The following is a 27,912-nucleotide window of genomic DNA, read 5'->3' as shown; positions in this document are numbered from 1 at the left end:
GATTTACAGGAAAGATATGAGCTAATTCAGTGGTCGCAAAACTTTGTTTTTTTCCCCAAGAGGAGTAATTAGAATTTCTGGTAGTAGTTTGACCAGACAGAGTTATGTATTGAAGAGATATTGTCAAATCAATTTTGAAATAGCTACTACTTCTATAATGTACTTAGATTTTGTATTTGTCAATATCTTTGCTTCTTTATTTTTGAATCTGTAAATTACTCCTTTTAGTTTCACTAGTCTCTTTATGAAAATGCCGCCTTCTGCAATACTGGGAAGTGAATGTAACAGCTAATTACTTAAACTGGTTATGCATTAAGTGTGATTACACTTCAGCATGAACAGTTAGAAGTTTTGTTACCAGTTTTTCAGTCAGTGTTGAATAACTTGAAGGATTTTTTTTTGTTGCCTTATCTTGCATCTTTTTTTTGATGAAGAGGTTGCTTCTGAGACCAGAAGGAAGCTTGCCCTTTAATTTGCTAATGCCACTTGTTACTTAGAATCTCCACTGTTCTACCCACTCTTGAAAAAATTTACTTAGTATGCAGCTAAAGGTAGTATGGTCTGTTTCATTTATGTTAATGAATGTAAAATTTTTAAAAAGTAAACTGAGAGATTTTATTTGGTTTTGTTCTTTTTGTTTTGTGTTTAGTGCTTGGGAGATGGGAAGTAATGATAGCTGGCACCTGAACTGAAATATCTGTGTAGGCACTACTCTCCCAGAACTTCAGGATGAATGGGGATATGCCTCATGTTCCCATCACTACTCTTGCAGGGATTGCTAGTCTTACGGACCGTAAGTACTCTTCTTTTTCTCATCTTTGCTATGTTTTTTTCTACCTCTTTGGTAAATATCTGCATTTTCAAAATTCTAAAATAGTTTTATTTTTAAAGTTCTTACAGTTAAATCTGTTTAAAATCAGACTTATCATTAAATATGTTAGCTTTATTATTGCTTTAATTGTAAAAGTCTATCCAATAAAACCATGCGTATTTAGGCATAAAGTGAAATGCAGGTTAAAAAAAAACCCTTAAGGGAAACCTGAAACAAAATATAGGAATTCATTATTTGTTTGCAGCATCATTTAGTAACATATCTGGGTACCATACAAATAAAGAAAAATATATTAATGATAAAGTGCTTCTAAAACATGCATCCCATCATCTTCGCTAAAAAGACAGAGACACAGGATTAGACTGATGTGCAACTAGTCAAGAGAGTTGTAGAATGTACTGAATAAACTTTGAAACTAGTTCATTAATTTTGAACTAGTTAGTAGGGGCACAAAATGACTGCTAGAATAAAAATAAGCAGCTGAACTTGAGTGTTTTTTCTTTGCTGTTCAGCCAGCAAAGGGAGCATGTGAAGTGTGTATGCTGACTTTAAGTACGTGAGGAAGAAAATATGCAAGGAAAGAAAAATAACTATTTACCTTACAAGCTGATATTGACACAAAACCAAATCATTATAATGTGACCAAAAAATAATTTCTAGTGAAAACTAAGAGGAGATTTATAAATCTATAGTGAGGACCTGGGACAACCATTGCAGTAAGAGCAGCTGGGACAGAGAGGCATCTTATTTATGTAGTAGTAGTGTAAGAAAGATTTTGTAGCTCAGTTGTCTGTAATTGGACGCAGTGACCTTAGGTGCTTCTTCTAAGCACTTCTGTTGTTACACTGTTGAAAATTGGAGGCTTTCCAAGAAACACTGGAAGTATATATCTAGCAATTGAATTTAATTGCTCACAGTAAAAAAGAAAGATGTTTTGGAGGAAAAACCCACTTCATGTACTTCTGGTATATTCTGGAGTATTGAAGTGAAAGATGCCGGTTATGTATTTAAGTGTGTATCTGTGTATGACCATGTCCATCTAATATCAGACCATCAGGATGCAAATAATAGGTTTCTGGCTATGGAGAGTTTTCCAGAATTAAGTGTTTGCAGGTAAGGTTGCTTAACTGGTGGAAATCACTGATCAAATTCTGGTGCAAGAGTTCCTTTAATCACGGAACTGTAATGGACAAGGCCAGTTGCCCTGAAAACATGGATGATATGATCATCCTGAAGGCAGTAGAGTAGGCTAGCTAAATTGATGCTAAAGCATAATCAATATGTTTTGCTGATCTTGCTAATTTTTCAAAGTTTCAGGCACATTCAAGGTAATCTGCTGCAAGTAATGAAAGCTATTGATATTAATATATTACAAACTTTTATTTGAATTGTAATTTATTCCTAAGTACAGCAATTATATACATTATAAGGGGTAAAAATGCTGGAATCACCCCACTTTTTCAATTTCAAAATACAAAAGAATCAAAAAATATGTTTCACTTTGATTGGAGTTTTTTTCTGAAATTGTTTGTAATGGTTCAGTTAAAACCTTGATCTCAGGGATGTGATCAGCCTGGTAACTTGCAATTACCAGCTGAGAGTAAGCTCAGAGTCAGCCAAGCTGACTCTTACCAAGCCAAGAGTCAGCTTGTTTTCCTGAACCAGCTGAGGTGGCCTTACTCTTTATCTAGCCTTTTGGCTGCTCCTGGCTTAACCTCCTCTGGTCTGTGTAACTCTACAATCATCTGGGTCAAACCTTCTTATATGTACACTTCCTTGTTATGTCTTAAGATCTAAAGATGCTCTAAGAAATTGAAATGTGCTTATAATCTGATTGAAATAGTGTTTTCACTAAATCTTTTCATGAGATTTCTGAGTAAGTTTTTCTGACTGAATTGACATTTCAATGAGCACACCAACCAACAATACTAGGACTGTCTTGAGAAGATGGTTTACATAAGAATAAATACAAGAAGAGAAGAATAAACTGTGAATTTAATTAGTGTGTTTAATTGGTTGTTGGGTTGTTTGGTTTTTCTGATTAGTTGGGGTTTTTTTGGTTTTTCTTTAAAGACTTTATGATAAAGTGGTAACACTAATTAAATATTGAGATCAGAGTAGAAAACTGAAATCCTCAATGCCCTTACAGTACTTCATGTAACTACAAAAATTTTGCATTTCCTTTTTTTTTATCAATGCTTTTGGCTCCAGGAGAAGGGTGCCATAATGTAATAAAGAGCTTAATATTCTGGAGTGTTTAGATAGTCCAGTTATGGGTATGTGAGTGGGGATGTGTGTTTCTTTGTGTGAATTTAAGAATTAAAAAAATTCAGAAGTGTTCCCTGTGTTTTAAATCTAGTTGTCGGGTTTTCTTTCTTAATCTCGTAAGAGAGTAAGGGGGTGTCCACATTTGTATGTTTGTGTCTCATGAAATGATTATAAAGTATTTCCTCTTTTCTAAAAACAGTTTTGAACCAGCTGCCTCTTCCATCACCTTTACCTGCTACCACAACAAAAAGCCTGCTTTTCAATGGACGGATAGCTGAAGAGGTGAACTGCCTTCTGGCTTGCAGGGATGAAAATCTGGTTTCACAGCTCGTCCACAGTCTCAATCAGGTGTCAACAGATCACATGTATGTATTTTGAACTTCTACATCAGATCACCATCCTTACTCCTTGAAATGAAAATTTACTGGATTGAGGATGTTTGTGAGAATATGAAAATTAGAATGTGCAGGTTTTTCCTTAGGCTTGCTTAGTAAGTGGCTGCAATATAAGAGTCAGATGTTTCATTCAGACAATGTTAATAATTGTCCATCAGCCCTTACACCTAACTGTGGAGTTATTTTACAGACCTAACGCTTATTCCCTTCTTGGTAGGTTAGAGTGCAGACTTTATGGTGTTGATCGGGCAATACTAATTTGCGTTCATTATCAGTCACTAATGCACACAGACAAATTGCATACCCAAGAAAAATTTTGACACCTGATTAGGTGTCAGTTCTGATTAGGTATTGAACTTCAGTAGTTTAGCAACTGAGCCATTAAGTATGCTAATGTGTTCTCTTTTTGTTGTTTTTTTTTTATTTCTCCCTGGTGTCCCTTGAATTGTTTTATGTTGACAACACTGTTGTTTCCTTAACTGTTTTGTTCAAATGGAAGTAGCTTTTAAAAGTCCTCAAAGCATACAAGAAGTGAGTGGACAGATGCATTTATAGAAAATCCATTACATTTCTTTATGGTTCACAGGGAATCCTGTGATCTCAAAGATATGCCAATTTCCCCTTTTCAAAGTAAAAAGATTTTCAGAGCATTGGGTTGAAACCGGAATATTACAGTTACCTGAATGTTATACATTGATACATATGTTATTTTCACTCCTACAATAATATGTTCTTGGTGTTATGCCAAAGTGCTCTTTTGTAGAGATGACCACAATATAAAAATGTGCCTAAGATGCTTCGTATGAGAATCTTAAACTGACAGCCACATATATGTAAGAGCTTAGTAACGGAAAATAATTGGGAGGACTTGCAGGAATATTTCTTCTGCCATTCCTTAAGGAAGAGGGTGAAAAAAACTAGAGGCAGGAAGCAGTGCTTTGCAGACTTGATTTTTCATATATTTTAACAGTAAATTGTCTTCTTTCATTTTGGTTTTGGTTTTTTTTTTGGTTTTTTTGGTTTTTGTTTTTTTTTACTTGACTCATAGTTTCTTATAATTTGAAAATGCATTTGCCTCTTTATTTGCTTACTTCCACAATTCCAGAGAGTTGAAAGATAACCTTGGCAGTGATGATCCAGAAGGAGATATACCAGTCTTGCTGCAGGCTATTCTGGCAAGGAATCCTAATGTTTTCAGGGAGAAAAGCATGCAAAACAGATACGGGGTACAAAGCGGTAAGGATTTTTGATTATCTATTGATTAATTTCATGTTGTTCTGTAAATCTAGGGGACTGATACTAACCACAAATATATATGGAGCACAGTGGTCGTATTTATGCCTTGCCTTGTGTTTGATAGTGATTTAAAGCTATGTACCTTAACATCTTTTAAGAGCAATTGTATAGTAAAAAGATGGAAAATAAAAGCTACCAGGTATTATTCTAAAAAATGTTTCATTTCACCTCAAAGTGTAATCTCTAGAATAAGTAATTGGATTTTATTTTGAAACAGTGTTATTTTGAATTTTTTATGCTTTCATATGTTCATATGTTTGTCTTGGTAAATAATTGAAGTTGAAAACATATGTGTTGATCTTACTGAAAATCTATATGATTCTAGTGTATCACTGCAGTGAGAGTTCTTAACCATTCTGGAGTAAGGAATAAGGTTGACTGAGGCATCCTTAATAGTTCCTCCGTGCCATTCCTCATCTTAGTAACTTGTGGTGCCCTACAGCTCTAAGCTATTTATGCATTTTGGGAGACTAAAACCTTATGCATCTTTCCATAAATGTCAGTTACTTCAATAATGTTTTTACATTTATGCAAGAACTCAAGTGCACTTCTGCGTGTAAAAGGAAAAAACTTAACACATGCACTTTTTAATAAGAATATGTATCTAACTGAAAAATCACCTGTTGTTGAGCCATCCTAGTTAAAGCATGTATGCTGCTGTAGTACAGTTTAGTTGTACAAGATTTTTTATGCAACTTGTAACTTGAGTTATGTTTTTATGAAGTGCATTCTTTTCCATTTGGTAGGAATGCTAAAATGGATTTATGCATATCACTTTTTTAGAAGAAGAAAAATTGCTGTAAGACTGGGAGTAATATGTAGGGAATCTCATTCTAGTAATGTTTCTGCAAGGATGGTGTTTTCTGTGCTATGTAGTAATATGACAACAATGTAAAAAGTAAAACGTACTGTAGTGCTAATGGCCACAGACTAATTTCAAATCCATTACAGACCCAGTGTTTGGGGCTTGTTTTTACTTCTTTTTCATTACATCATTATCACATATATAGGTACCTGTCTGGAAGCTTTGGAAAACCTGTTTTTTTGTTGTTGGGGAGTGTTTAGTTTAGTTTTGGGGTTTTTTCTTTCTTTTTTTCTGTTAAATTACCTGGACTGGGCCTTCCATGTCTTGTCTCTGCCGTCTATAAGAGAGATAGAGAAGTGAGAGCTTTCCATCATAGATTTAAGTTAATTAGGGGATTTTTTTGAATTGCATTAGAAAATTAATTATATGTTTTCTGTCATTTGTTTAACCCAGAAACTACCACATTTGTGATTCAAAGCATGTTTTAAATTAGGGAGGAGAAAACAAATAGATAAATTTTTTTAAGTCCTTAAAAAGAGCACTCTGTACTTCAACCACAAAATTGAAACTTTGTCTGTATAGTTGTCTTGGTTTAGGGCAAACTGGGGAGAAAACCTCTAAGGGGTTCCTTTAGAAAGCAGATTTAAGCAGCCCCTCTTCTAACTGGTTTGGGAAAAGATTTCTTTGCAGAAGAGTGGAAAAAACCTGTTTATTTAACAGGCAAAGTATTCACTAACATAAAGAATGAACAATATTAAACAATAAAATTTCTTGCTGCTTTGAAGAAATGACAAACTCAGAAAGTTCCCTTAGTGGACTGTAGCTTGGCTTGCTTTGTTTTCTATTAGTCTTTCCGACAGTGGATCCAGTGTCTTAGGCCCCGGTGGGTTTTTTGGGTTTTTAGTCTAGAGTAGGTTTGAACAGTTCTAAGAAAAAGAAAAACATAGTCTAGGGAACTTTTATGCCTTAGCTAGATAAAAACTGACTAAAAGCAAAGGAGAGCTCTGTCCTGCTGTGTGTTTGTGTTGCAGATAACATAGTCTAGGAGAGAGGGATGCAGGGGAGCAAGTGCAGTTTTTTATAACAAACTGTGCTTCTTTTCTCTCCTCTTTTGCTCTCAGAATCAGTCTTAAAGGTGCAAAACTTATTTCTGGGCTAAACACGTGAATGGGGATACAAGCACCATAAAGTCACCATGGGACATTCTATTCCTTATCTCTATATTGTTAGCTTAGTACTAAAACTAGCATATATTCTAACTTCATAATCACATACATTATACAATACATATATACATGTAGTATGTAGCTATATCTAGACAATGGCAGTAATATTTAGTAAACAGTGATATTTGCATATGGTTCTTACTTAATAATCAGATCTCCCTGAGGTACACATTGTGTTGTTTCATCTTTCTGAATTATCTACTATGTATAACTTGGATTTTGAGCAAAGATAACTCTATGACTGCATTTGTTTGTACTTGAGGCAGAACTGATCTTTATTGTCTTTTCTAACAAACCTCTGACGTGCATCACTGGGACTTTGTTTCTGTCTACTATATGCAGGGGCTCAGATTGGGCAGGGCCTGCTTGGTTGGTGGAACTTGAGGTATTAACTAATTAGGTGGCCTTTGCTAGATGTTGCTTTTAATTTTTGTAAGATCTGTTACTGAGTGGTTTTGAGGTGGTTTTTGACAGTCTATTGTACTTTTTTATTTTGCTTGTAGCTGGTGTGTGGTAGGGGATATGATATAGTCACTTAATGCCATGTTTTTTAGTCTAGGTGTTGATAAGGCTGTTTTTGAAAGGAGTCCTGTTGTCTGATTTAATTTTTTTAGGGGTACTGTGCCTTTAAAAGGTTTGTTTCTTAAGGCTTAGAATGGTGTTACAGGCTGTAGCATGAGACACAGGGTAGGTGTCCAGCCATCCTGTGGTGGCTTTTATTATTGTGATCACATAGTGCTTACCTTGGCGTGTCTGGGGCAGTGTGATGTAGTTAATTTGCCAGGCCTACCCGTGCTTCTATTTGGACTACTGCCTACCATATTGTAGGGGTTTTAGCTGCTTGGTTTGTTTGATCACAGTGCACGTCTTATAGTCATGAATAACTTGAGAAATACTGTTTATGGTCAAATTTACTCCTTCGTCTTGTGCCTACTTATGAGAGGCACCTTTACCTTGATGACTTGAGGCATCATTAGCCTAGTTAGTTAGGAACAGCTCTCTCTTGTGTTGCGAATTTAAGTCTGTTTTTGACACTTTTATTTTTGCAGCCTGATTTACCTGTTGATTGTTTTGGTGCTCCTCATTAGCTTTACTCTTGGGGATATGGGCATTTACATGGCAGACTTTTATAGGTAGTTTCTCTATTTTGGTAGTATGTCTTTTTACTCTTTAGTAGCCTAAATTGGTTTTGTTTTACACTGTTAATTGGCTTTTTTTTCTAACTATCCCCACTGAGTATTGGCTACTTGTATGAATTAAGTGTAGAGGTAGAGCTTTGGCTATTTCTCTCTTTTAGCAGTGTCTAGGGCTAGTTGAATGGCTTTGAGTTTAATGAGTTGGCTTGATCTACCTTTTCCTTTTGTAGATTTTGTGACTTGTTGTGTTGGGTTCTATACAGCTGCTTTTTAATTTCGTTTCATCCCTACAATGCAACAGGAACTATTAGTAAAAGCAGCATAACATGTTTCTTCTGCCGGCAGTTGGTTGTATGGTGGAGCTTCTTTAGCCTGTGTCATTTCTTGTTTCTCTTCATTAGTGAGACTAAAGTTTTCACTTTTAGGCCAATTTGTAATGATCTCTAAAATCCCAGGGTGATTTAGGTTTCTAATATTGGTGTGCTGTATTATTAGAGCACTATACTTGTTCTGTGTGGCTTTGGTAGCATGGTGGATAGAGGTAACTTCTGTTTTGAACATCTACCTTAGCACTGGTAGTCGGGGCCCCAGGAGTTGTGCTTTAGTGCCGACTACTTTTGAGGCAGTTTGGACTCTGCCGTAGGCCGCTAAAAGTTTTTGCTTTGATGGAGTGTAGTTGGCTTTAGACCCTGTAGTTGGCTTCGACTTTAAAATCATAGTTGTTGACTTTCAGTCTTAGTAGGCACTTTCTGCTAAAGGCTCTAGGGCAGACCATGGCTTCCAGCTGTAGAGAAGAGCACATTCTTTATATCTGGTCTTGTCTTGACTGGGCTAAGGACTATTGCATTAATGATTTTCTGCTTGATCTGGGTGAAGGCTTGTTGTTGTTTAGGGCTCCACTGGAAAGCTCTAAGTTCTTCTTGCAGGTGACCAGGTAGAGAGGGCTTGCAATGTGGTTGTGTTTAGGAATATGCCTTCTCTAAAAACTTAGGGCACTTAAGAAAGCTTATATTTCGTTTGTGTTGGTGAAGACATTGCTGTGATCTTGTTGATGACATCAGTGGGAATTTGACACAGTCTATCTTGCTACTTTACTCTCAGGAACTGGATCTTTTGAGCAGATCCCTTAACTTTGCTTTTTTTGACAGTGAAACTGGCTTTTAGAAGAATTTGAATGATTTTTTTTCTCCTTTTTCAAACATTTCTGCTGCTATGCTCTCCTACACAGTGATGTCATCAATGTATTGCAGATGTTCTGGAGCTTTACCCTTTTCTAAGGTAGCTTTGATCAGTCCACGGCAGATGGTAGGACTGTGCTTTCACCCCGGGGGCAGTTGGTTCTAGGTGTACTGCATTCCCTTTTATGTGAAGATAAACCGAGGCCTGCATTCTGTTGTTAAAGGAATGGAGAAAATAGTGGCATACCATATCACGGCCTTGGACTCCAGCTGGTAGTGGAGCTCTAATGTGTCTGGCATATAGTACTCAATAGTGGAGTCACTTAGTTTAAGGCATGATAGTTCACAGTCAGTCTCCATTTCTCCTTCAGGTTTGCATATAGGTTAAATGAGCTGTTGAAAGGTGAGTGGGTTTTTGCTGATCACTCTTCATCTCTTTAGCTTACAGATTATGTTATGGGTGGGAATCACATAGTTGTTTTGTACTGCCAGCAGTGCACTGTCAAAGTGGCAATTGGTACTCATTGCTCTTCTCCCTTCAGAAGTCTTATTGCAGCTGGGTTTTCTGATAGTCCAGGCAAGGTGTTCAGTTGTTTGACGCTCTCAGTCTTAACAGCTTCTATCTTAAACACCCACCTGAGTCCCTTTGGGTTTTTTAAATACTCACTTTGGAGGAAATCTTTGTGTAAAATGCATGGGGCTTTTGGGCTAGTCACAGTAGCATGTTTCTTACACTCATTTCCAGTCAGGCTTATATTAGCTTCTACCAAACTCAAGTCTTGTGACGCCCCTGTCACACCAGCAATAGAAATAGATTTTGCTCCCCCATGTCTCAATGGGATTAATATGCACTGTTGTTGACTAAGGCTTCATATTTTTGTGGTTTTCATGTGCTAGGCCAATGAATTCACACAGTATAAAAAATATTATTTTCTCTACTCTCTACCTGGTTAAAGGCAGGGCCTCTCTAATCTTGGTTATCCTTTTCTCCTCGAGTGTATGTCTTGGAGGTTTTTAAGGGGATTAGACACGTCATTATCATCATACCTGGTAGTTTGGCTACAGGCTACTGGAGCTGCTTCTTTTTTGGTGGAACTTCTTCTCTGAGTCTTGCTGTCTTTTCATTTAAGCACCAATCCTGCCAGAGCAGTAGATTTTCCATCCTATCTCCTCATGTTTTCTCCACAATCACATGGGAAAAACCACAGCTCAGTTCATGGGGTGTAGCTTCTCTCCCTATCTGAGGGACATCTGCGTTTGATACTAGAGCTTCTGATCTGTACTGCTGAGATTTGGAGAAAACCCTCTTTCATTTCTTCTCTAATCTCCTCTCTGGGTTTCTCGTGATTCTCCTCTATCTTATCCTCTAAGTTCTGCAGACATGTTTTCACAGTTGCGATTCTGGCATGTGTTGGGCCATGTACAGCATCTGCATGTGCTCGGAGCTTCCTTGCCGTATAGAGCACAGTCTCCTCCCTGTTACCGCACTTCGTTATTGCTGAAGCAGGAGCGTATTTTTGTAGCCTAAGTCGTATAAGTTTTTGGCACGTCACAGATGTACATGGTACCAAGTCTGGATTTAAAGTGTTTAGGTCATCTGAGAAGACTGTTTTTGTCACTGCCATTTCTCTCAAGCATTGAATCCCTTCTTCTGTGGTCTTCCATGGGGTTTGCTGCATATAGAGATTGTCCTTATGCAGATATCTTTGTGCCCAGAGGCTGTGAGGGTTAGCCCCCCTCATCATTCCTTGGTCAATGACAGGATCAAGTGACGGGGATCCCAAATGCCTCACTTCAGTACTATCCAGAATTGTAGCCTTGCCTGCCGCATCCCAAAGATAGACTAACCAACTAATTACAGATTCATCAGGTCATTAAGTGTAATCTTTTCTTAGGCTATGAAGGTTCTTCAGGGAAAAGGACTCAAAAGTGACTTTTGATCTTGAGTCATTTGCTTTGCCTTCTGATTTTGTGTCAGTAGCTTTGACTCTGACTTGTGTCAGGAATTGGCACTGAGGGTCCTTCTCCCAGATCATCATCATCAATCACTGCCTGATCAGTTTTGCTTGTGCGCTTCTTTCCTGCGGCGACTGCCAGTGGCTTACACTCACTGTCTGGTTTAGCTACAACCTGAGTAGCTGGGGTGTTGGCTGCAGCTTGAGTGACTGGGGTAGCTGCTGATTTATCTCCCTGCCCCTCGCCTGTATCTGCTGCCCTACAGTATCTAGTGGCATGTGATAAGCATAGGCCAGGGCCCAGCTTATTGCAATTATCTTTTTTTCCTTCAAGTCATTATGGCAGTTCTCTTCCAGATATTTCCCCACCTTGTTTGGGTTCTGAATTTGTTAATGTGAAAATTCTTAGGCTGGGGGATCAGAAAATTCCTTCAGGATTGGACCCATTCTCTCCTATTTTCTACACCTGGATCTGTTTCTGGGTCAGGGGTCTCATTAACTCCTTTGGACATCTCAGCCTCCATTCTAGAGGAGCTGCAGACCATATAGAGGAAGCTTACCAGATTAAATACTAGGAAGGTGGTCCCTTTAACATTCAGGGGAAACTGAACATTCTGAAAAAGTGAGTTAAGGTGTTCAAAGGAGAAGAAGGAAAGGGAAGGCTGAAAAGCCTCATCCCTTGCTCTTCTTCTAAGAAACTGGGTGCAATTACCTATGAGCTCCCAAAACATGCTGCTGGAACTAGAATGCAGGGTAGGATGAAGAAACCATACTTGTCTTAAATAGGCTCTAGTATCTTAGTAAACTCCCTATAAATCATTATCACCAAACCCAGTGCAATACCTGTTCTAATCCATGCCCCTCTACTATAAAAACTGTGTTTTAGGGACAATACTGGAGCTATTTCCAGATGAGAAAATAAGCCTAGGGACTAGAAAGGTATTAAAACTTTAAAAAGCCTGGGGACTAGAAACAAGTAAAGGCTTCCACCCAGAGAGACATCATGAATTCAAGCAACATAGCTACTGATTACTTTATCTCGATACAGTGAAAGTGCAACTAAAATGCAGCCAGTACAGGCTTTTTCCACTTCCTCAAACCTCACTTTGAGTGCCAAAAAAAGGTATTTGTCCTGGTTTAGGACACATTTGAGAGAAAACCTCTAAAGGGGTTTCTTTAGAAGGCAGTTCAAACAGTGTTCCTACCCAACTGGTTTGGAAAAATACTTCTTTGGAGAAAAGTGGAAAAAACCTGTTTATTTAACATGCAAAGCATTCACCAGCACAAAAAATGACCTCACTGCTCTGAAGAGATGACAAACTCAGAGAGTTCCCTTCGTGGGCTGTAGCTCAGCTCACTCAGTGTTTTGTCAGTCCCTGCCGTGCTGGAATGCAGCATCCTAGGCCCTGGTCCGCCACAGGTGTGAGCTCCTGGTGCCATTCTGGATGTTCACTCTAGAGTAAGTTTGAACAGTTCCAAGAAAAAGAAAAGGCACAGTCCAGGTACTTCTGTGCATCACCTGGCTACAAACTGACTAAAAGGAAAGGAGAGCTCTGTCCAGCTGTCTGTCTGTGCTGCAGAAAACAGCACAGGAGAAGGATGCAGGGGGGCAAGTGCAGTTTCTGATAACAAACTGTGCGCTTCTTCTCTCCTCCGAACAAACTGTGCGCTTCTTCTCTCCTCCATTTGCTCTTGGAACAAGTCTTAGGGTGCAAAACTTATTTCTGGGCTAAACAGATGAATGGGGATACAAGTATCACGAAGTCACTTGAGGACAATAGTTCATGCTGATACGGTTACATTATGTCAGCTTTCTGTACAGGAATGTTACTTGTTTGGCTGAAATGTTGTACCTAGCTGTGTTGAGAGTGGCAGTAAGAGGTGAAGGGGGCAGCGGGCATGCTGGGTGCTCCTTCCAGCATAAAAAATCCGTGGGATTTCATGTTCACGTGCCTCTATGTGAGGCAACCAGCATCCATTTAAACAAATTTTGTGGAAGTTGAGGAGTCCCTGTCTGTTACTCCGGACACTGAAATGTACTTATATTGAGGTATCGAAATACCTAACTTTTTTAACACCACACAGGACTTTAACTCCTGTTCAGGCCCAGTATTAGTGTGCTATAGTATTAGTAGTACATGGAATGCAGAATTTGTCACCTACTGGGAGGTAGTAATGGCTTAATTCCTGCAGGATTATTACTGTCTCTGCTGGAGAAAGTAGAGGAGAAAAGAGGGTGACAGGGAAGGTTTCTGAAGGTTCTGAAGGCTTCTGAAAATACTTTTGCATGTGTGATTATTGTAGTAATTGAAATTGGTGTTAGCAACTGTAGGATTAACGAAAATCTTCCAACATTTTCATACTGAGGACTTTTGTCTAACTGTCTAAAATACTTGTACTATTAATGAGCTTCTACCTAAGGCTATAGATCACTTGCTGTAGTTTCCCAAGACACTGTGTGTTCATGAGTTCCAACACTTTTTAAACTGTAAGATATTAAATTCTGTCACTAAAATAACTGCAAGTTCATTTACATTTTTGTGTTTCTGTGTCACTTTGTCATGTAGTTATTAGGATATTCTTTATTCCTGTATTGAAGAGAGGAAAAAAAGTTTCCATTAAATTCCCCTTTATAATGATTTAAGTCAGAATAGAATACAATGTTTCAGTTGGAAGTGACCTACTATGATTATCTAACCCAGCCACCTGACAATTTCAGGGCTGACTGAAAGTTCAGTCAAATTCAGGGCATTGTCCAAATGCCTCCTTAATTAGTTAGTTTCAAGAACATTGATACATGTGGCTTGCCAGCTGGTTCAGCACTTAAACTTCCACCACGTGAGTATGGTTATCTACTAGATGTAGGAGTCACAGTTGGGATATTGGTTTTACTTTGCAACTGAAATATTTCAGCACCTTCTTTGATGACATTCCCTCTAAGCTTAATGGAGATGGAATAGAAAGCTTTTGTCTCTGGGTAGAAAGAGACCACTGAATATATTACTGGAGCAATGAGAATATCTTGCAGCACTCAACCCAGAGAGACTGATTGTTATACTTGCTCCAACAACTGAAGATAAATTTTCTGTGTTTTCTGACTTGTGAATCTGCAAAGTCTTTTGCTTATTGGCACGACAAGTATTGTGCACACCAGCCTGGGGTGCAGAATATATGACCTGGTTTAAAATGTTTCTCTTTACTAGTAGATTTTAAGTTAGGAAGTTCTAAGGAAGAGATGAAGAAACTACTGTTAATACTGTAGCTGAATTAACATAACTTTGGAGGACACTTTTTTATGTAATGATGTAAAATGGACATCATACATGGATTCAATAATTTCTAATTTTTTTATAAATTAGGTATTAGTTGTGGGTAGATGATCCTAATGTCAACAAATTTTATAACGTCATTAAAGTTCATAATCTCATTGTATGTAATAAATTCTGAAATTGGATACTTCATTGATTGAAAAGGAAATGTGTGTATAGTAATGTTGCTATCTCTTTTTTTTAATAGGGATGATGATGTCACAGTTTAATATTTCTCAGAATTCCATGCGTGGTAGTCCTGCATCTTCAAATTATCAACAAACCACTATCTCACATAGCCCTTCCAGGTAATCCTTTCTTTTAAGTGGGATGGGAGGGGTGTGAACTACAAGTTGTTGCTACACTGACTGCCAATTCTTGTTGCAAATATGTAAGTGAAAGATGGTCAGTGTCATAAAAAATTTGGCATTTGTCTGATGGCAGGGTAAGTGTTTTCATGTGTAAAGAGACATCTTTCAGTAAGTGAGCTAATCCCTGTATTCTAAGGATTCATGATGAATTCTCCTCTCTCTCACTCCGTCCCATAATTTGTCCAAACTTTCTTTCCTGCCTAAGGAGTCCCTCTGCCTCCTGTTATCCTCTGGTTGTCTTCTACCCATGTCAGAGGCTGAAACTGGTGGTAAGAGGATAGGACAGAATAGGCTGGTGTGTTCCAGCTTGTCCCAGTTCTGGTTTAGCAAAATGATGGGAAAGAAGATTACTAAAAGCATGGAGTACTACTGTAACAGTTATGCAAAAGGCTTCTTGCAGAAAGACAGGCCCAGTAGTTTAGCCAATCTTCCAGCAGACTCCTTATCAGATTTCTGGGTTTTTAAGTTTTTGAGCATTTGCAAGTAGCATTTACCTATAATTTAGGTTTTTATTAATATATTAAAATACTCTGGATGAGAGGAGAGAGTTCTGCTTGTAGTTTCAACCCAGATACTGGGCTTTAACAGGTCCCATCTTCAGTTATTAGATATCATTATTAAAATAAACTGCCTTCACGTTTCACTTCAAGTTACTGTAACTGGCAAATGAAATGTTCTGTGTCTTCACAACAACCAACACACTTTTAAACTTTTATGTCTAAAAAGGTTGTTTGAGTTGTGAATATTACAATGAATAGTACAAAGTTCTCTTGAAATCCTTGCAAAATCCTTATGTTAAATACTTTGCTGTTTCTTTCTGTGGAAGCTTACCTTCATGGAGTTCCTGTTTAGAACTTGGGGTTGTGATAGCTCGTAATGTACTTTCTGATGTATTTATTTGGTTATTTTAATTTTGAGAAACTCATATAAGAATGTAAGTAATAATGTGCATGTATTATTGTCTCAATGTTATCTGTATGGCTTCTTATCTGTAAAATGAGTCTAAGATAAAGCCAGTGAAAGAGAAAGTTGTGTTCAGTGGACTTGCCTACAACATTCCTTTGACAGTGTAGTTCTGTTAGATGGAGTTATTTGGAACCTTACTGAAAAGTAAAGAAAGAGTAAATGGCTCCTTGTTAATCCTAATGACCAAGTTGATTAAAACTTTTGCTGTTGCTTTCGTTCAAACTTCTGAGATTAACTTTAGGAAATTGCAGATCTGATTTCCATACATATTTGAGTCATTGCTTCCCTTCCCTAGATGGAGGTCTTATGAAAGCTTTCCATTTATTATCTTCTACTCTTCAGTAACATGGGCCATTAGGAAAGTACAGATAGCTCAAAATGCTGCTTTTGAAGGAAGTTCTCAATTGTGTTGGAGACTTTTTTTATCTTAAAGAAATTTTCATCTTCCGAAGGTATAATTTCCAAAAGAAATAATTAATTTGGCTATAGTTGCTATTCCAAATTTTAAAAAGTTTTTTGCAATTGTTTTTCTTTTTAGCCGGTTTGTGCCACCACAGACAAGCTCTGGTAACAGATTTTTGGCACAACAGAACAGTCCAGTGCCTAGTCCATATGCTCCTCAAAGCCCTGCAGGATACATGCCATATTCACATCCTCCAAGTTACACAGCTCATCCTCAAATGCAGCAAGGTAAATCTGTGATGTTTATTTTATTCACCTAGTTCAATACTTTCATGTGCATATTTCATGGGTTTCTAATTTCTTTGAAGGAATCACATGCTTAAGGCAAATCTTTGAGGCTGGTATATTTTAAGCTTTGATTTTTTTGGCAGGAAAAAGTGGTGGTATCTACTTAATTAAAAAAAATTAAACAGAAGAAGAAAAAATAAAGCACGTTAACGTAGCAACGCTCCCCTATTTGTGTCAAATTTGCACTGTTGCCCTGTATGTGTGACTATGAATATAATCTGAGCTACCCAAAACCTGTATTTGTTAGCCGTGAGCATCACTTAGGTGTACTAGGGAAAATCTCATTTCTGCTAATGAAAAGTTAAGTTTTCTGAACTTTAGATTACCTAAAGTTAACTTAGAGATTTTCTAGCCGTATTCGCCCTTTTTAGTGTTAGATTAATTCTAAGTTGGCTAGAATTATGCTCAAGGTGTGCAGTAACTGGCAAAGACGACCTTCAGAACAGATGGATTTTTGTTCTTCCCTTGTCTGAAAACAGTCCTGAACACATGACCAGTATTAAGGTATTTGGGGCATTTTTTTTGTTGGTAAGTAGAATTCTACTGGATTCTTTTAAATATTTTTTTCATAAAGTTTAACATTGTGCTTAGAATATATATATAGCTGTTTTATATATAATGTTCTAGGTCTCATGAATACCTTTTAAGTTCCTAAGGTAGTGAATTCAAGTTACATAGAAGTAAACAAAATTTTCTGTCATCAGTGAGGAAGATACTGACTCTAATTAGAATAGATATGGAGAAAAATTTGGCTAATTTGTACATGGAATTAATATTTTAAATCCTTTTGAAAAATCTTAGATAATGTGTTTTTAATCAAGATACTTGTAGCAAGTTGGATTCTTGTTCCGATTCCAGATCTCTTGCATCCAACGTTTTAATATCCACTGTTTGGGTGTTTTCTCTGAATCTTTTCAAGTTCATGACTGCATGACTGGATCTATAGAGTTAATTTTTTTGTATTCCAGCTTCCGTATCCAGTCCCATTGTCACAGCTGGGATGAGGAATCTCCATGAAAATAAAGTTTCAAGTCAGTTGCCTGGAAATTCAGCTAATCATCATGCTGATAATTCTAGACATGGCTCAAATGAAGACTACCTACAGATGGTGCACAGACTCAGTAGTGATGTATGTAACCTAATCAATTTATTATGATAAAGTAGATATTTACTATGATAAAGCAAGTATGTGTTTAACCTTAGAAGTCAGATATTTTATGATGCTGTTGAGGAATAAAACCATTGAAGATAAATTTCAATTTCAGATGTGTAGACTCATTTGAAAATTCACAGATTATGAAAACATAATACATCCTCATTGGCTGGTCTAATTGGAGAAATGCTAGACACAGAAAGTAGTAAGTGTTGTAAACTAGCATTTTTATCGATTTCTTAATGCACTTTCTCAATGGTGCATATGTGTTGCCTGTGCTTTATTTGTAATTATAGCTTTTAAAGCTGATTTTAGAAGCTATGATGCAGAAAACAATTTGAAGAGTATTGAAAACAAATTTAAGAATATTCAAGTTTTGCATCTCTGTATGAATAACAATGTTGCGATCTTTTGTACTTTGGAGAAGACCTTTGTGAATGAGTATTTGAAGAATCAAAACTCAGGAACTTAAATTATTTTTATTCATTTTAGGATTTTGTGGCTTTAAAACATAGCGCTTACATAAATGTTTTGCTTCATATACAAAACATAAAGCATAATTGCTTCAATACATCATTTTTCTCTGAAATACAAAATCAGCAAGTATCCCCTTAATGTACCCTTAATGTGTCACTGCACATTCACTCAATTTAAGGGTGATTTTTGGTAAACTTGGGCGCTTTCCTAGAATATAATTCATCATTTGTTGAAGCTCCAAACTAAGCAAGTGTAAATGCATGTTTCTGAAAATTTGTCAGCTGTGGTAGGAATGACATCTCTACCCAAAATGTCATATACCTACCTACTCATTCTGTTTAGTTAATTTAGAAGAATTTTTCTTCGCCTGTGTCTTTGACAATTGTTAATTTTCAATATAGGTGTGTTTCTGAGATTTATCACAAGTCAAAGAAAAGTCAAAGTTAGGGAAAAAAATAACACTTTCATAATTTTAGTGCAGTAGCTAAATGACTAACTCACTAGGATATCAGTTCAGTTTCACTTAAAATAGCATCATATACTTTTGATACGGAATTCACTTTATTGTGGTGGTCTGAATATGAAACTCCTTTGCCCATGAGAATTTCCTCAGAAGGCAACAACTCTTTTTGCAAGCGCTCTTGCAAAAAGTAATTGTAATTAACACTACAGTGTAAGTTCAGGTTTATTGTGCTGTGAATGAAAAGAAAAAAATCTAATATAGTTCTGTGCTAAGTGCCCATAGGTGGTAAAACTGATGAAATCTGATTTCTTATGGATTTGTATACTTGGGGTTGTAATCACCTTAAGTCCATAAACTTCAAACTCTCTCCTTTTCAGCAGTGCCATCTACCCCTTCAGAAGGCACAGTCTAGTCTATGGCTACACACATGGAATTTGGCTGTTTGGCCATTGTCAGAGTGTGATTGTCCATCTGTGCAGGCTGCTATCTCCTTGAAATACCAATTTTGCTTTCTATCTCACTACTGGATGCTGATTTCTTTCATAGAGACATGTAAAAACATAATTACAATTAAACCTTTTATTCTGTTATTTGGGTTAATATTGGTCAAAAGGTTAAAAAGTATTTATCTCATGGATGATTCAGATTAAAAAAATAAAGGAAAGAAATGGCTATGTGAAAAAATTGCCTGTATAGAGATATCTCAAGAAGAGCTACATTAGAATGTTAACTGCTAAAATAACCAATTTGATTAGGAAACATGAAATAACTGTAGAACTTCTTTGGAGAATTTGTTCATTTGTATCGCTGTACCTTTTGGAAGAATAAAATTATTAGAATTTGTTTGTAATTATAGAAATTTTCTCTTCATAGATACAGAATTTGCTAGCTTTTCTTTACCCCAACCATTCTCATAGATGCTGTATAAAAAACAGTAGTTGAAGTGGGAAATAACCATTCTATAGTTGAAGTTTAGTTAGGACACTGCGTGAATGAGTAGTTGTGACCAGCAGAGGGCTCCACAAAAGCATTGGAAAAACCCATGTCAAACTCTGAATGGAGATTGGAGTAGTGCGTTTCACATTTTTACATAAGGATAGTGTGGGGGCAAAAACTACACATTTACGTTGCTAAAAATAGGGCATGGACATAATTACATTGTAATTAGTATTACATTATGAAGAAGTTTGTCAGAAATTATTCGTTGCTTTGGAGCAGGTTGGGGAAGTGCTTCATTTTGCCATTCAGTGGTTTCCTGTTTAACTCTTACAAGCTAAAATCACTCCAGCTGTGTTTTACGTGAGACTAACCCAGCTGCTGTGATGGGACTGGTAGAGATTCTGTTCAGTCCTGGCTTCCCTCTGCTGAGGATACAGATACAAGTGTTACGTTGTTAAACTATAAGAGCAAAATAGCGTTCTAGATAATCTTTTAAGATTAAGATTAATTTTTAAAGGGTAGATTATGTAAAAACTAGAGTTTTAAAAATCTACATTTTATATTCTATTTCTTTCAAATGGTATTGTATATAGGTCATGCATGTGCTCATACTTGCAACAAAAAATTCTAAAGGGAATCCTAGCGTAAACCCAAAAGTTCTTGTCTAGCTAGAAAACATACATAAAGATTTTGTGTGTGTGTGTGTCTGTTCTAGTTATAAATTCCTTTTATGTCTGATTGGAGCATTGCTTATATTATAGCCTAATAGCAGTCTGAATTACAAAGATTTTCATGGAAGTGACTCTTTTTCTAGTATTTCTTGTGTGCTTTTTGGCCCAATCCATTGTATCAATTTATGTACTTATTTCAGATTTTATTTTAACAGATGTTTATGTTCATATGTTAACTTTTTTTATCATTCTCAATTTAGGATGGCGATCCTTCAATAAGGAATGCTGCGTCTTTTTCCTTGAGATCACCACAGTCAGTCTGCTCTCCAGCTGGAAGTGATGGAGCCCTTAAAGGTAGTCTAGCAGTCATGTCAATTTATATTTCCCAGTTTTAAAGAACAGAGAATTTAAAGAACAGAGAAATTTAGAGAATTCAAAGAATTCAGTTTTTCCTCCTGAGTTTTGTATTTAACTAGTACTACAGACTATGGCATTATGTTTTTGGTGCAAAATTATTTTGAGCCCTGATCTAGAAGAAATTTCTGATGGTCTGACAATTAACCAATCATCCTTCAAAATAAAGCTCACATTTATGGAGGACAGAAGGATTTAAAATCCTTTCCAATCTGAGAATTAAATTCTTTTTAAGAATTCAGTTGCTCAACATAAGAAAAGTTTTAAAGGCAGCATTACGAGTATTGAAACCTTAACCAGCTCAAAAGTGTTTTAATATGCAGCACTTGTCTTAATTACAATAATGAAATATTAAAAATAGAAAAATAAATTACCTCAATACACATAGCATAAATGAAGCCTGAAAACCTTAGCTGTGGAGAGATTTAGGGTGAACTGTCTGTCAGTTGAGAGGAAACAGAAAAAAATAATTCTTTATACTAAAATCCACTTGGTAAGGTAGGAGTTGGGACATATTCTTGTTAATTTTCTTTTTCAGTGATTGTACGTTTACAGGGCAGTAATTGAAAGAGATTATCAGGAGATTATCAGGGAGATCTGAATCAGTCTTTTCATTGCTTTGGAAGAAGGATGAAATACAATGAACTTAAATTTAAATAGGGGTTCTAACTAGGTCTAAGGAAAAACTTTTTCACTATCAGGACAGTCAAGTAGTGGAAAAAGATGCCCATAGAATCTGTGAATTTTCTGTCCTTGGGGGTTTTCAGAGTCAGGTTGGATAAAGCCTGACATAATGTGTCCCTGCCTTACCCTGCTTTGAGCGTGAGGATGAGCTAAACATCTCCTGAGGTCCCTTCCTGACTGAATTATCCTGTGGTTCAGGTGGCAAGTGAGAAGTATGTGTATGCCAGGAGCTTCAGTATTTCAGGACGTCTTGTTCTAAAGGACTTCCCATAAGACTCGTGTAAATGTGGTTATTTTTCATTCTTTGTCAAGTTTGTAGGTTTGACAAGGTTGTGGATCTAAGTTAGCCCAATCATATATGTGATTACCACTCAGTCAGACAATATTTGATTTTTTTTTTGTTTAAGTTGCTGCTGTTTCAATTGGCTGTCTCAGAACCCAGTTTTGAAGGGATGGCTTTTCAGACTATTTCTGAAAACAGACTGATTGTATAGTTCAGATTGTAATGTTTCAGCATTAGCATTAAACTGCAAGATCTTCCTGATTTATCTCTATGTTGACTTTACTTTTCCCTTTGATAAATTGCACAACTCAAATACTGCTTCTAATGGTGTTGACATTTTGCCATCATTAAGACATTAATGAACCCTGATTGAGAGAAACAATTCTTGGTGCTCCATCTAGTATTTTGGAAATGCATGGAAGAGTTGTAAATAATTTCAGTGTTATTAAGAACATGGGATCCTCTACAGGGAATTTTTGGCCTATGATTTGTAGTGAAAGTTGGGATGAGTAAAAGTATTTATGCTGAGCTTTTTGTTGCTCTCTTATTAGTCCCTGAAAGTTTGGTTAGCGGGTCACAAACCTTGATAAAGAAAAATGTACAAAATACTTACCATTTGTCTGGAAGGACAAGAAGAATGGCAAAAGGTGTAACTAATCATAATCAGAGGGAGATTTCAGGAAGGTTGTTATAATGCCAGAGCTTTCTTGTAGAACATAGAGGTTTGAGACATTTACCAAAGGTTTACAAGACTTCTGGAGAAATGGAGACCATGATTGCACAGTCTTGAATTACCTTTGCACTGAATGTAGCTGTCTGTGTGACAGAATCTAAATGAGGGAGAAGTTTTGTTTGCAACATAGGCCAGTATTTGAGAGATGACAGGAATTACTTTTGTGTTCTGGGTGGTTGTTAATTTAGTCAGTGGAGTAAAATTTCACTGTCTTTGTTCACTTCTGCTTCATTAAAGGTGCAAGAGCAGCTGAAGTTTAATCCAAAATTTTTTTAGTTTTAGCTATGGAACCATCATAATGCCTCCCTTTTCAATTTGTCATCTTGCCAGTGGATGACTTTTTAAGAACTCATTCTGTGAATAGAGTATGGAGTATCATGGAGTGTTTTCCTCTTGTTGACCTCATGAAATATCCCCTGGATTCCATTACTGAAGATTGATTACTCATCTGAATATTTTATCCATTTGCTCTACTTTCCTACTGCTATGCAGCCTCACATTTTATTTTAATTCTTAATTTTTTCTTGACGAAACCTCTAAAGACTTGGATAAAGGAAAGTCTCCCATAATATTTTTAGTCCGCTGCTTTACGAAGAGGTGTGTTCATATAATTTCCAGTACTGTTTCCACACTGTTGTCTAAATCCTTAGGAAAACATCTGTAAGGACTAGCAACAACTCTTACAAAATTATGTAATTTTGCACTCTTTTTCACAAATATGTTGTATTCCCTCCAGAAATTGTTAATGAATATTTGATTATTTTCTGAATAATTTGGAAAAATCCCATCTATTTTCTTAGGATTTTATGGAATTTCTCCAGTCAGATTGCACTACATTTGGTCTCTGAATATAGAATAGATAAGAAGAATTAGGGATCTTCTCAAATGTATAGTGTAGACTTCAGTACTCTCTCTTCAATGCTACTTGTGAAGAAAAAATGCCATCTTCCTTTCTCTCCTTCAAAAGAATGGCAGAAGAACTTTATTCAAGTTTTTTTTTTTTGATAGTACCAAAATAAACATTCATTCCTGTTTCTTCCTTCAAGTCTAAATTTTTTATGCAGGGAGGCTCTGAATACTCCCATTCTCAGGTAGAACAGCCAAAGCTTGAGTTTTTCATGAGGCATTTCAAACTCTGGGTAGAGTGGTGTGACTCTTCTCTGAAAACTATTGGAAGAGGATATGGAAAGTGAATACAATCTGTCCCTAAAAACTTCTCAAATGTGTGTTCTTTGTCTCTTATATGCTATCCCTTTAGGTTTGAATTTTAAATTAAGTTATGCTCTTTGAAAATAAGTGTCATTGTTGTCTGCTAATGAAAATAAGTAGTATTTTCTTTGTATCTAATGCAAAATTCCTCTAGTAAACTTTCCAGAGGAAGATTCTAGGATTTTAAAAAAAGCTGCAGGAAAGGAATTGAGGTCTTGCCGTCTTTTTACACTCATGTTGGCTGAGCTGTAGCAATACTACTCTCAGTAACGTCCATATATTTTAAAATGTCAGTAATAGAGTTTCCTTGGCTTTGCCATAGAAGTTATTCAAATTCTTAGTATCAGAAAGCTCCTAAGGCTTAACCTGAATAATTTTTGTTGCAGTTAGTCATGATGCTTCATTACTTCTTTCCACTGGGCAAAGAAAAACAGAACGCATCCTTTTTTTTTACATCTGACATTTGCATATCAAAGAACATTATCATGTCTTTCACTAATCTAATCTACAAACTGAACAGCATAGTTTCTTTTACCTTTACATAAATCGTCATTTCTGAGCTTCCAGTTGTCTTTGATGTTTTTAACTGACTTTTAATTGGTCTGCATATGTCTTCATGTTCTACTGTCCTAAGTCACAGATACATCTCTATTTGAAGATTTGCATGAATTGTCAGGAAAGACTACTTTTTGTGATAGTACTGTTGTATATGGGAGTATAGCTGCTCTTTGCTGATAGCTTAGATTTATACTGCAAGTTGTTTTAAGCATTCTACTGTATTTCTATAGAGCTTTTCTTTCTTCCTCTTATGGTTTGCAATTAACAGATAAAAAAGAAGTTTGTGCTTCTTGTCACAATTTTTTTTGTTTCAGAAAGTTATTCAAATTAGTCAAGAAAACTTTTGATTCTATTTTTAAAAGCAGGGGTTGGCCTCTTAAAGACTTAAAAGCAGTAATGATATTTAGATTAATAAAATAGTTTCTAATTCTTTTACGTGAGAAGATATTAATGACAAATATTTTAAACCATTATTGTTATGACAGTGCTCTGGAAAGCTGCACTTGTTCACCTATACTCACTTAATTTTTATTAAGAAAAATTGAATTTGTGTGAACATAGCTTCACAACAGGGTTTACAATAATCAACAAATTTTTGTCTAGTTTACACTAGATTAACACTCTTCAGCTTGTTAGTGAAATTATTATGAGAAGCTATATAGAAAGCCATGCTAGAGTCCAGATATGGCACTTAAATCTCTTCAAGATTTGATCATACTTATTCTTAACAAATTCCTTTGGAATACCATTTCTTCATTATCTCAGTTCTTACAGAAGAATTGTTCTCATGTGTAGTTAAATCATACTGACTGTGTGTTATACTCTGGGTAGGGCTTACCATCTTTTTGAAGGGATTGTTCTTCTCTTTTTGAGTCTACTGGAGGCACAAATTCTCAAAGTGCTTATTACCAATTTTGAGACTGCTTTAGCCAGAGTTTCAGGGTGAATTAGTCTGAAATTTTTTATGAAAACTCCCATTTTATGTGAAGGTGATAAGTGAGATCATTAAGTAAATAAGGATAAAAAGAAAAAAAAAGACACACTTCATTTGCACATTTTAACTGCAGTCTCTTGAAATCTGTTGGCAATAGTGTGTTCCTTAGGTTCTATAATCACAAAATTCCTAGGTTTTCCAACAGACACATGTCATTGTGACAATGTGAATACTCTGCCTCACTTCCCCAACTTCTGCCCTTAGGAACTTGTTTACAGTGTAATTACTCATATGTAAAATCTTAATTCGCATGCAGCACATAAACATTTCTTAAAGCCTCTCTTCTCAAAGGCTTTTCCAGTAAATGTCTGGAATATTGTGTTTCGGTTTATACACCAATTTGGTACCTATTTAAGTCATGTTAGGAGCATGGAAGATCACTTTCCTATGGATTTCAAAAAGCGCTTGAACATTCTTGAAGTTTTTCTCCAATGTGCTATGAACCAAATCTTAAATATTAGTCTTCATTTGTTCTCTAGAAGTTTTTCCAGCTTTCATGCTTAGAGAATGACACTTCTAGCGAAACAGGATGTAGGATGGTTGAAAGGCTTTTGTCAACATCTGAGAACCTTTGCTTACAAGGGAATTAAAGGAATAATGAGGTACTGTTTCATGGGACCCTTTGGAACTTGTTATTGTACAAGTAGAAAGATAATAATTTTTTAATACTGAAAAGTATGTGAGTTCTAACTTCCTGATAACCTTAGTAAATGCTTTTAAACCATGTGGATCACAACAGAGAGTGTGATCATTGGTGTGACTTTGCTGCATCATCTTTGAAAGGCAAGTGATGTGAAGAGGCTTAGAGATCATCAGAGGAGGTATCATGAAAACTTAAAGAAGTTGTGAGTATTGTGGTGTGATTAGGAAGTACAGAAAAAACCATAAGATGGAGATGTCAGTGATATGTGCAGTCTTCTGGACAGAAGTTTCTTTATTTGCTGTCCAAGCTAGTGATACACAGTGAGCAAGTAGAGCTAGGGCAAACAAACCAGAAGTGAATTCAAAACTTTACATTTTAAAGATGACTAAGTCTCTGTCAATGCAATTGAATTCTTTTCATAGTTGATTGCATTATATAGGATTTGATAAGATATGGTTCAAGAATCACAGAAAAAATTGTTTGCAAATTGCTACAGAAGTTAATAAAACTTCTTCCATGCTTAGTGCCATCTACTACTAGGAACCAATAGAAGAGCTAAGAAATGTAGAGAACCAGCCCTAGGTTTATCATGGGTGGTCAGAATGACTGTTGCTGAAAGACTAGAGAGGTATTGTTGATGGTTGTGTTTGTTGTCTGTAGAGACCTCATTTCCTATGATGGTACCTGCTTCTCAGCTATGTTTGGTGTTATCTGGTTGACTCTTAATATTTGCAGGTTAGTAACAATACAGTGACCTTCCTGAATCAGGGGAGAACCTCCTTTTAACTTGCCTGCTATATAAAGAGAGCATGCACAAAGTTCTTTTAATGATACTATCTGTGGAAAATCAGCTACAGAAAGACAGATTTATTTTTGTCCTGAATTACTGCCCAGCCCTAGATTTAGACTCAAAAATTGTCTAAATATTTCATTATTCTCAAATAAGAAATTTGGTTATTTCCAAAAGATAGTTTCTGAAGATTTGTGTATTATTTACTTCATTGATAGCATTTTGTAGAAATGATTGTCAATGAATTGTCAAACCTTGTCAATCTTGGAATCTCAACTGGTTCAGCAAACTCATCGTAACTGTCTGTGTATTATTTAAGTTTTGGCTTTTTTTTTTCTGTTGTCTAGTCTTGGTAAAGATACTTATTCTTAGACATATAATGGCCCAAGACTTCTCCCATAGGAAATACTCCAGACTGACTCCACCATTAATAGACAAAACTCTCTCTGTATAATGGCTATAGTTTTCATAGAATTATTGAGGTTGAAAAGATGTCCAAGATGATCTGTTCCAACCTTCAAAGAAAAACCATCGTGTCAACTAAGCCCTAGCACCCTGTGCCATGTCCAGTCATTTCTTGAACACCTCCAGAAATGGTGACTGCCCACCTCCCTGGGCAACCCATTCCAATGTCTACCCATCCTTTCAGTGAAGAAATTCTTCCTGATGTCCAGCCTGAATCTCCTCTAGTGCAGTTTGAGGCTTTTTCTTCTAGTTGCCTGGGAAAATAGACTGGTCCTCCACCTGGCCACAACATCCTTTCAGGTGGTTGTAGAGAGTGATAAAGTCTCCCTGAACCTCCTTTTCTCTAGGATAAAGACCCCCAGATCCCTCAGCCGCTCCTTGCTGGACTTGTGCTCCAGCTGTCTTCCCCCTCTCTTGTTATGCTCCAGCACCTCGATGTCTTTCTTGTAGTGAGGGGTCCAGAACTGATCAAACCATTCCAGATGTGTCTTCACCAGTGCTGAGTACAATCACTGCCTCGGTCCTGCTGAAGTCTCAGAATGTGCTGTGTGTTCATTGTGTGATATCTGTTCAAAACTGCTAAGGTTTGTGGTAGGGTGAAACTGTTCAAGAATGCTTCATATTTTTCGGTTTCTTTTCACCTCCATACATAGGCATTGTAGCTCCTGAGCCTCCTTGTTGTCAGAGGCTTAACCATCATTAAACATCTCAGAAATATGTGAAGTTATTGCTGTAACATGTTGTTTTAAAATGCAGCTTATAGGCCTTACAATCAAAACGTTGCAAGAATTTCCTTTAGGAGGAAGATATTTTCAAATACTTATTCGTAGTGCTGCCTAGGAGAGGCAAAACTTTACTTTGGTTTCGTCATTTACTGGATTCTAAGACTGTTCAATGGAATGCAGTGAAATCCTTCTGGCCTCCTCAAGTCTATTCAAAGATAAAAAGAG

The 27,912-nt window shown here is 36.5% G+C and overlaps 1 protein-coding gene across 4 annotated transcripts in view; it reads left to right on the top strand.

Annotated features, from left to right (window-relative positions):
• NIPBL (NIPBL cohesin loading factor) overlaps nt 1-27,912 on the top strand; it is a 147,641-nt gene that overhangs the window by 47,710 nt on the left and 72,019 nt on the right. For all 4 annotated transcript variants that reach the window (XM_054283263.1, XM_054283264.1, XM_054283261.1 and 1 more), the window contains exons 2-8: nt 650-793; nt 3,300-3,465; nt 4,601-4,731; nt 14,608-14,707; nt 16,275-16,426; nt 17,455-17,615; nt 20,450-20,543. In XM_054283263.1, coding sequence (XP_054139238.1) covers nt 730-793; nt 3,300-3,465; nt 4,601-4,731; nt 14,608-14,707; nt 16,275-16,426; nt 17,455-17,615; nt 20,450-20,543 — 868 coding nt within the window. In that variant the 5' untranslated portion in view covers nt 650-729. The remainder of the gene's footprint in view (nt 1-649; nt 794-3,299; nt 3,466-4,600; nt 4,732-14,607; nt 14,708-16,274; nt 16,427-17,454; nt 17,616-20,449; nt 20,544-27,912) is intronic.

Source organism: Melozone crissalis, unplaced genomic scaffold (genome assembly GCF_028551555.1).
Source record: "Melozone crissalis strain CALT ecotype California unplaced genomic scaffold, PUWL_Pcris_2 ptg000036l_1, whole genome shotgun sequence".
NCBI lineage: Eukaryota > Metazoa > Chordata > Aves > Passeriformes > Passerellidae > Melozone > Melozone crissalis.
Note: the sequence above shows the minus strand (reverse complement) of the source record. Positions and strands in the feature narration are given on the sequence as shown.